This window comes from Chlorocebus sabaeus, chromosome 9 (genome assembly GCF_047675955.1).
Source record: "Chlorocebus sabaeus isolate Y175 chromosome 9, mChlSab1.0.hap1, whole genome shotgun sequence".
NCBI classification, from domain to species: domain Eukaryota; kingdom Metazoa; phylum Chordata; class Mammalia; order Primates; family Cercopithecidae; genus Chlorocebus; species Chlorocebus sabaeus.
The window spans coordinates 19,840,165-19,850,957 of NC_132912.1; the positions used below are offsets into that span (position 1 = coordinate 19,840,165).

The 10,793-nt window shown below is 34.1% G+C and overlaps 1 protein-coding gene across 1 annotated transcript in view; it reads left to right on the forward strand.

Annotated features, from left to right (window-relative positions):
• Window positions 1-2,262, forward strand: part of MALRD1 (MAM and LDL receptor class A domain containing 1) — a 687,535-nt gene extending 685,273 nt beyond the window's left edge. Inside the window, exon 40 of the mRNA XM_008002435.3 lies at window positions 1,942-2,262. Coding sequence (XP_008000626.3) covers window positions 1,942-2,043 — 102 coding nt within the window. The 3' untranslated portion in view covers window positions 2,044-2,262. The remainder of the gene's footprint in view (window positions 1-1,941) is intronic.
• The last annotated feature ends 8,531 nt before the right edge of the window (window positions 2,263-10,793 follow it).

A 10,793-nucleotide genomic window follows, 5' to 3' on the forward strand; every position in this document is an offset into this window, starting at 1 on the left:
AGGATGGTATAATATAAATATATTTTCATTTTTACTAGAGAAAGAAAATTTATTATTATTATTTTTTTGAGACAGAGTTTCACTCTTGTCTCCCAGGCTAGAGTGCAATGGCATGATCTTGACTCACTGCAACCTCCACCTCCTGGGTTCAAGTGATTCCCCTGCCTCAGCATCCTGAGTACCTGGGATTACAGGTGCCTATCACCACGCCTGGCTAATTTTTGTATTTTTAGTGAGACAGGGTTTCACCATGTTGGCCAGGCTGATGTCGAACTCCTGACCTTAGGTGATCCACCATCCTTGGCCTTCCAAAGTGCTGGGATTACAGGCATGAGCCACTGTACCTGGTCAGAACATTTAGTATTTTTTATCCTCAACTTAGTTTAACTTTTACTGCCTGAAAGATACACCTGAGATAAGGAATTAAAGTGAGATATTTTAAATTTTATATTTTTTATATTAGTGTCTCATAAACTTGTAGTAAGTAAAAAGTGGCTCGGTAGGTGTTATGGATTCTTTACTTTCTGCTGAGATGAGTTCTGTTGCATTCAGATCTGTACTTCTCAGCAAGCACAGAAGGGGTCTCCATCAAAGACCCACCTTTCAATCTGCTTTCAAGATGGTTTCCACTGTGTGTGAGTGTGGTGGCGTAATGGATGACTAGAGAGCACCTCGGAAGTGATTTATGTTTATTTTCTATTTTGATAAAAGAAAAATTCCTTTTTCGTTTTCTGTTTTCCTTTCATTATGAATGGCTAAAGAAGAAATCCTGGCACATCTCCTGGCCTTTGTGGCTATTTTGATTTCTATATTGTTTCAGAAGCAAATGACTTTGTATTAATCAAACTAGGTCTACTTTCCCTATCATCAGAAAGATAGACTTCTCTAAATCTATCCTTCAAACTTTTTTTTAATTGTTGGAGAAAACTCTTACATTCTGATACAGAAATGGAGAGAATATTCATGGCAACATTCGTTGGCAATTCATGCCAATATTCATGGCAATATTCATTGTAAGCAACTGCCATGTACCCATCAGCCAGCTTCAAGGACCATCAACCCATGGTCATTGCTGTTTCACCTCTACTGCCCTCCATTTCCTTACCCTCCAGAAGGTTTTCAAACAAATCTCAGATATCATTTAATTTCAACTGTAAAGACTTCCGTTGTGTCTTCAAAGGACAAGGACTTTTAAAAATATAACGGCAGGATCATACCTAAACATTTAACAAGAATGTCTTGAGGCCATCACTCACTCACTGTTCAACCTACCCCAAATGTCTCATTAAAATGTAAAAAGGTTTTCTATGGGGGTTTTGTTGTTGTTGCTATATTTTAAAAATCGGAAATTTTAGAAGGTAGATGCATCCAAATGGGTAGATATGTCTCTTAAACCTCTTTTCATTTCTAAGTTCTATTTTCTCTCTCTTATTTTTTTTTCTTGCACATTATTTGTTGAAGAAGCCAGACTGTCCTATAGAATTTCACAAATTTTAGGTTTTCCTGTAAACTATATAATTATAGTTTACAGGAAACTTAAATGAAATGGCATTTAAACTTACATAAAATGGCTTTGTATACTTAAAGTCATTGGTTTTGTTTTGTTTTGTCTAACCTAACTATATTCAATACAGAAGGCTTAGTGAAACCAGCATCAGAGAAAGAAGTAGTCAAAATATTGGTCATTGCATTCCCCCACCCCACCAGAGGTGAGACAGTGGTGCCTAAGTCTGGAGGACCCCAGGATACATGGAATCTAGGCTTGTGTCAGAAACTCAAGCAGTGCGGGCTGTAAGTGCTGGAGGAAGAGTCAAGGATGTTCTAGTTATTACTCCAGTGAAAATCCATTAGAACCTTTGCTGCATTCTGCGTGATCTTTAAAGAGGTTTCTTATTTTAATGCCTAAAATCCTACCCTTTCAAATGTGTTTTTCATCTTCAGAGTTCTGTCTATTCCTTCTCAAATCCATTATATGGCACAACATCAGGAAGCCTGGACACCCTGTCACATCATCTCAAACAGCAGCATCGAGACCAAGTCTGATCCAAAATGTGTAGTTTCTAGAAAATTGAAGTCTCCACAATCTAATAGAAACTCATCTTCTACAATGGTAAAAAGAGAAAGGATTTAAATGCCAGTGTAATTATAACATTTATGAATGAATCTTCTTACAGAATATAGAGAATGTTTATATGGAATCAGATTCAGTACCTTATCTTCACTGAACATCTGAATATTTTAATAAAATTACTACTTAATCAAGTTTCTTGTTTTGCTTTGATTTTATCTTTTTTTAAATGATGAATCAATTTGTTTCAGATTCTGAATATAAAGAAGTTTTAAAATGCTCTTTCTTTGCCGTATAGCTTGGAAACACAGGTGAACTGACTTGGTATACACACGGGTAGAAATGGACAAATAACAGCAATCCAAGGCAACATATTCATAAGTTGTTTCAGCATGTTGTAAAAAAATGTGATAAATTATCCGCCTATTCTTGCCTTTTTCAAATAATTAATACTTTTCTACAGACATAAAAATAATGCTAAACCTAGGAGTTAAGAAGCTTGTAGCTGCAAGAAACTGTAAACTCCCCAAGCGAATGTCTTGAATCGTGTGGCAATCATTACCCCACAAACTAGGAAATTAGGAGACGGAGCCCCTGTTAGGATGGTCGTTGGAACACTTCCATGACCCCAGTAAGGACCTCATCGGTTGCTGAGTTTCACTTCCCAGCCTGTGCTCTCAGGCTACCTCCCCTACAGCTTAGGTGAGAGCTCCAGCACAATGAGCTGCAGCATCGTTGTATTCGTAGTAAAGTTCGGAGGCAGAGAGGCCCATTTCTTTCTGCTTTTCACTTTTGACCAGGAAGAAAATCCCTTCTCCCACGCACTTCCCGCCACAGCACTCTTCTTATTGGCCAGCATAGACGTGGCGCTCAGGCTGAGCCAGTTACTTAGAGGGCAATGCGCCCACCGTGATTGGCTGGAACCCTTCGCTTATACCCCTTGGGGCTGAGAGTATCTGTGAAGCACCTTGTGAAGCAGATGACTGTAGGTCCTTAAATGAAGTTAGGAAAGGTGAAGGGGATTATATCTATTAGGCAGCAATCAGCATCTAAAGGAAAGGAATGTTCCTCTCTCTAGTAATGTGCCCTGCAATCACTTCAGTGGATTTAGATAGAATGGATTAGCAATCTGCCCAGCCCTTGCCCTCAAGGGGTTGAAGACGAGAAAAAGCTGGGAGTCACTACCACGCGATTATCTGGGACATTTCTAAGCAGAATAGAAAGTCAGTTGTATGCCATGTAAGTTTCATTATTCTATTAGTGCCTTTTGTAAAAGTACAGACTGGCGGGGAAATATTATTTCTCATCAATCTTGCAGTAAATCTCAAATTTTATCTAAATTAATTTTTTGAATGCATTATTGTTTTGCTCTGTATTATCTTTTTCTAATTGCTGCTTTTATATTGACACTAACGTTTTTGATTTCGGAAATATTCACACGAGGAAAGGTCAGTAGTAGTAGCAGGTGTTCTTGTCCTTGACTCAGTCTGAATCCTGGAATTGTGGGACATAGACGCTTTTGAAAGTTACATTTGTTTTAGCTTAAAACTGCTAATATTATCCACATAGATTTAGCATATTTGCTTAAGCATACAGTATTCTTTTAAAAAGAATATAATTAAAATTCAGCTATGGTCTCAGTAAAGAACTCTTGAGGCTACTACGTGAAAAATGTAGGAAAATTCAATTCCTTACACAAAAGATAATAAAGATTATTCTATACCTTCAACTGGCCTGCTTCACAGGGATATTGAGAGAATTCGTGACATATAAGGAACCCCAAATACAGGTTACTGACAGAAAATTAAAGAACAGAGATGAGAGTATTCTTTTTTTTTTTTTTTTTTTTTTAATTCTACTTTAAGTTCTGGGATACATGTGCAGAACATGCAGGTTTGTTACATAGGTATACATGTGCCATGGTGAGTTGCTGCACCCATCAACCCCTCATCCCCTCATCTGCATTAGGTATTTGTCCTAACACTCTCCTTCCCCTGGCCCCTCATCCCCCAACAGGCCCCAGTGTGTGATGTTCCCTCCCTGTGTTCATGTGTTCTCATTGTTCAACACCCACTTATGAGTGTGAACATGTTGTGTTTGGTTTTCTGTTCCTGTGTTAGTTTGCTGAGAATGATGATTTCCAGCTTCATCCATGTCCCTGCAAAGGACAGGAACTCATTCTTTTTATGGCTGCATAGTATTCCATGGTGTATATGTACCACATTTTCTTTATCCAGTCAATCAATTACTGGCATTTGGGTTGGTTCCAAGTCTTTGCTTTTGTGAATAGTGCCGCAGTAAACATATGTGGGCATGTGTCTTTATAGTGGAATGATTACTGCCCAACATAATTTATAGATTAAACGCTATCCCCATCGAGCTACCATTGACTTTCTTCACAGAAGTAGAAAAAAAAAAAACTTTAAATTTCATGTGGAACCAAAACAGAACCTGTATAGCCAAGACAATCCTAAGCAAAAAGAATAAAGCTGGAGACATCACATTACCTGACTTCAAAATATACTACAAGGCTACAGTGACCAAAACAGCATGCTACTTGTACCAAAACACACGTATATGCCAATGGAACAGAATAGAGGCCTCAGAAATAACGCCACACATCTACAACCATCTGATCTTTGACAAACCTGACAAAAACAAGCAATATGGAACGCATTCCCTATTTAATAAATGGTGTTGGAAAAATGGGCTAACCATAGGCAGAAAACTGAAAGTGGACCCCTTCCTTAAACACCTTATACAAAAATTAACTCAAGATGGATTAAAGACTTCAGTGTTAGACCTAAAACCATAAAAACCCTAGAAGAAAACCTAGGCAATACCATTCAGGATGTGGGCATGGGCAAAGACTTCATGACTAAAACACCAAAAGCCATGGCAACAAAAGCCATAATTGACAAATGGGATCTAATTAAACTGAAGACCTTTTGCACAGCAAAAGAAACTGTCATCAGAGTGAACAGACAACCTACAGAATGGGAGAAAATTTTTGTAATCTATCCATCTGACAAGGGGCTAATATCCAGAATCTACAAGGAACTTAAACAAATTTACAAGAAAAAAACCACCCCATCAAAAAGTGGATGAAGGATATGAATAGACACTTCTCAAAAGAAGACATTTATGTGGCCAACAAACATATGAAGAAAAGCTCATCACCACTGGTCATTAGAGAAATGCAAATTAAAACCACAATGAGATACCATCTCAGGGCAGTTGGAATGGTGATCATTAAAAAGCCAGGAAACAACAGATGCTGGAGAGGATGTGGAGAAATGGGAACGCTTTTACCCTGTTGGTGGGAATGTAAATTAGTTCAACCATTGTGGAAGACAGTGTGGCAATTCCTCAGAGATCTAGAACCAGAAATACCATTTGACCCAGCAATCCCATTACTGGGTATACACCCAAAGGAGAGTACTCTTAAGGGTATTTAAATTTTTCTTCAGGTGCAAGTTATATGCACCCTAAACTGCCTAAAGCAAGTAGTTAATAAGGTGTTATAAATACAGATTGCAATTCTGTGAAACTAAAACATAAAACTGATTTTTCTTATCCAATATGTAAAATAGGTTCAGTGCCCATGTTCAGTTTTCTTTATTTGACATGAGATTCAGAAATGAAGAATTTAGTTTTCTTTGCATCATGTTTCTTTGGAAAAATTTTTGGCATAAGTCCACATTTGCACCATTGTGATTGTAAAAACAGGCAAGGTGGAAGAAGGGAAAACCGGCAGCGCACCGTGTCCACAATTATATAACCTATTTTCCAAAACATACTTTAAGCATAAAATCATGTAACAATAACAACAAGAAACACAGGTAAGTATGGATTATCTGCCAAATACTGTTCTAAGTATTTTATGTATTTTAACTCATGTAAATATAAATAACATACTGTATACTATTGTAATTACTAGCCACATATGGCTATTTAATTTGAAATTTAAATTAATAAAAAATATATATATATTTAAACTTTTATGTTTGGGGGTACATGTGCAGGGTTATTATGTAGTAAACTTGTGACATGGGAGTTTGTTGTACAGATTATTTTGTCACCCAGGTATTAAGCCTAGTACCCATTAGTTATTTTTCTTGATCCTCTCCCTCCCCCTACCCTCTACCCTTCGTTAGGCCCCAGTGTCTGTTGTTCCCCTCTATATGTTCTCATCATTTAGCCCCCACTTATAAGTGATAATATGCATACCCTTAAGCATATTCTGTTTTCTGTTCCCATGTTAGTTTGCTAAGGTTAATGGCTTCTAGCTCTACCCATGTTCCTGCAAAGGACATGATCTCATTCTTTTTTAGGGCTGCATACTATTCCATGGTGTATATGTACCGCATTTTCTTTATCCAGTCTACCGTTAGTAGGCGTTTAGGTTGGTTCTGTGTCTTTACTATTGTGAAAAGTGCTGCAATGAACATATGTGTGCATGTGCCTTCATGATATAACAATTTATATTCCTTTGGGTATATCCCTCATAATGGTATTTCTGGGTCAAATTGTTGTTCTATTTTTAGTTCTTTGAGGAATCACCACATTGCTTTCCACAATGGTTGAAATAATTTACACTCCTATCAAGAGTGTATAAGCATTCCTTTTTGCTGCAACCTCATCAACATCTTGCCAGTTATTTTTTTTACTTTTTGATAATAGCCATTCTGACTGTTGTGAGATGGTATCTTATTGTGGTTTTGATTTGCATCGCTCTAATGATCAGTAATGTTAAGCTTTTTTTTTCATATTTTTCATATGCTTGTTGGCTGTATGTATATCTTCTTTTGAGAAGAGTCTGTTCTTGTCCTTCACCTACATTTTAATGGGGCTGTTTGTTTTTCTCTTGTAAATTTGTTTAAGTTCCTTATAGATTCTGGATATTAGACCTTTGTCAGATGCATAATTTATAAAAATTTTCTCCATTTGCAGGCTGTTTACTCTGTTGATAGCTTCTTTTGCTGTGCAGAAGTTCTTTAGTTTAATTAGATTCCATATGTCAATAAAATTAAACCTAAAATGTAGTTCATCAGATGCCCTAGCTACATTCCAAGTGCTCAGTAGCTAAATGTGCCATTAGCTACTATATTCGGCAACTAGAGAACACTGCTATCATCCCAATAAATTATTTTGGTGAGCGTTGGCTTAGAACAAGGTTGAAGTAATGTACTATAAATAGTACAGTAATCTTTATTAATCTAATTGGTGCTCAGATTATTTCCCAGTATGTGTATTTTAACCAGATACAGCCCATTTTCACATGATAATAAATTTAAAATAATACAAAGTATATTGAGCTGAAAGCAAACTAGCAAACCTATGTGATGAAGTTCATTTTAATAATGTTTTCTCACACTATAAATGTGTTATGTCATTCTATTATACCCGCATAATCTTTGAATATTCCTTTTTATATTTAGATGGAACATTGAAAAAACTATGTAAGAATTTGTTTTTCCATTTTTAGCTTCTTGATTTTCAATCATTTTTCATATTTATCACACTAAGAACTGAAGATTCACGTTCTCCTTGAAATACTAACTGCATTGTGTTTGGCTTTTAAGGGTATGCATTTAAATAAACCAATTACTATATCCAGGGGAATGTTTTTTGCAATAAGTAGTCTTAAATTTCATTGTTATAAATAAAAACCAGGGAAGTTTCATCATGAAATATAAAAAGACTGGGCTTTTTTTTTTCCCCCTAATGGCCTTTTAAAAAAAATCAAACGTCAAGTGTATATTTTCAATGTCAAACCAATGACAGCTTTGTGATTCTTAATGTTATTCTACTTTTCTTTGTGTCAACTTGCAAAATGCTTTGCATTTCATTGCTAATATGTCTAGAAAACCAATGCAAGGGTTAGTACCTAAAGCAAATAATCATCAAACTCAAGAACCTACTCTTTAAATAATTAATTACAAGTGGAAAGGCACCACTTTCTACAAGCATCCACTTGTGAAATTTTAATGAAACTAAGTACAAGCTATATCTTGAATTAACGAACTCTATATCTGTGAATCAATTTGAGTATGTATGAACAAAAAATAAATGATTATAATGTTTTAGGACCTACTTAGAAATCCACAGTGATACATGTCATTAAACATTCTGAGAAAGTAAAGTGCTCTAAAAAGCATGTTTTCTTCTTTAGAATGGAGAAGCAATAATAAAGAGCCTTTTGTTTTCCTAATTTTAAAAATTTTTGCTTATTTATTTAGGCCTGGTCTGGCTTTTTTAGAGGTAACTTCCTTGGAACTTCATAATATCTGTCCCGAGTTTTGTGACTGAGAAATTTTCTCATTAAATTAGGATAATATAATTTAGGGCCAATAAAAGAAATGCCATCCTAATAGATCAGCCATGACAAATCTAGTTTTTTAATCCAGATTCTTACTGAAAATATTAAGTAAATATTTAATATATTAATAACCATAAACTAATGGTTAAAGATTTAGTCACTGTGATAAAACTTGCCTTGCTGTTAATTTGTTCAACAAATCTTTGTAAAGAATTTTTATGGTGAAAGAAGTAAGAGAAGGCAGTGAGGAAGTGAGATGACAGCTGAATAACAAACAATGTATATAATGTGGCCATTACCCATCTATCCTCCTAGGACATCTACCTTCTAGATGCCAGCCTCATAATTATTCTCTCGTCAGTACTGGAGTTTTTTCAAGTATACAAGTTAAGAAATTAATAAAATAGAAACACATATAAAATGAAGTCGGTAAACAAAATTAAATGTTGGTTTTATGAAAAAAGTGATAAATCCTTGATGAAACAAAAATTTATAAACTTTTGGTAAAAACAAATTATAAAATGAATAATAAACACTTAAAAATCAGAGAAATAAGACAATGTACAAATAGCCAATGTCAGAAATAAAAATGATATAATCACCCCAGATCTTACAAACACTAAAAGGATAATTAAAATGTTGTTTATTAAAAAGCTTTATGATAAAAATAATCAAAATTCAGTGGAAATAAATTTCTGAAAATGCAAGTTTTCTAAAACAAGCATAAGAAGAAATAGAAGAGCTAAGTAGTCCTATAACAAAGTAATTGATTCATGTTAAATAATCTTCCTTCAACAAACTCTAAGTTCATAAGTTTCACTAGCAACTTTTAAGAATTAATCACATTTAATTAATTTAATTTAATTACATTTAAATTAATTACATTGAAGAACTGACCAACTTACACAAGTACTTTCAAAGAATAGGAAAAGATGTAATACTTCCCAATACATGTCATGAGCACAGCATAGTTTTAATACAAACCCTGACAAAGACATTGTAAGAAAGAAAAATTTTAGGCCAATGTTACATATAAACACATATGTGAAGCATTAAGTGTGTGCATATATTATATATTATGTAATATATGAAGTACTAAATATATGTTATATATAAATATATGATATATGTGAATAACCAAATATATATTACTGTTTTTATATTTACTCCATGAATGCAAATTTTGTTTAACTTAAAACCTCAGTGTAACTCAACACATCAGCAGAATGAGAAAAAAGTACATGATAATTATAATAAGTGCAGAGAAAAGATTTGGTAAAATACATGTGTTCATAATAAAGATTTTTAGAAAACTAGGAAATTAAGGGAAGTTAACATTATTAATATGATAAAAGGCATCTGCAAAAAAACTCACAGCTATATTTAATGGTAAAATGTTGAAAACTTTCACTTTGACGTGAGGAATAAGCCAAGTATACCCACTATTGACACTTCTTTCAAAATATTTTAACTGTTTACTGGATATCTTAGTGAGAAAATAAGACATGAAAAAGAAATATAAGGTATAAGAACTGAAAAGGAAAAAAAATACTGTACTTATTCACAGATAGTGTGATTGGTTACATAGAAAATTTAGAGCAATCTCAAGGTCAATAAATTAATTATTGACTTTAGTAGGTTTGTTATACAATTAATATATAATGTTTAATTGAATTTCTATAGATCTTGAAACAAATATGAAATAAGTAAAATCGTAAGTTAAAAATAAATACATTAGAATAAATTTTACAAAAGACACATATAACTTAAAAATTTTAATGAGCGATATTAAAGAGGACATGTAAATGGAGACATGTACTATGTATTTTTTTCAAATTGATCTGTAAAGATTCAATTAAATTCTTACCAAATTTTTGCCAGATATTAAAGACCTGAGGAACTGATTCTAAAATCTGTATGGAAATGCAGTGATCTAAAATTAGCCAAGAAAGTGTTGAAGAATGTGGTGTGAGGAATTCTTTATTGAAGATCATATATAAAGTTAGAATAATTTTTACATTGTGATATTGTCTTATCTATAAAGATAGAGATCCCAGAAACAGACACCCACATAGAGGGGTACCTGATTTCCAACAAATAGGGAACTGCAAAATAGTGCAGAAAGGGCATTTTCAGGGATGGCCTAAAGCTTTGCTTCCATGCAGAAAAATTAGTGAAACCTGACATCCCCCACCTACTTTATGTGAACATCAATTCCATGTGGGTTTTATTGAACAAATGTTCCCCAATTTATGATGGTTCTATTTAGGATTTTTTGACTTTAAAATACTATGAAAGGAATGTTCAGTAGAAACTGTACTTTGAGTACCCACACAACCATTGTTTTTTACTTTCTGTATGGTATTCGATAAATTACAGGAAATATTCAATAATTTATTATAA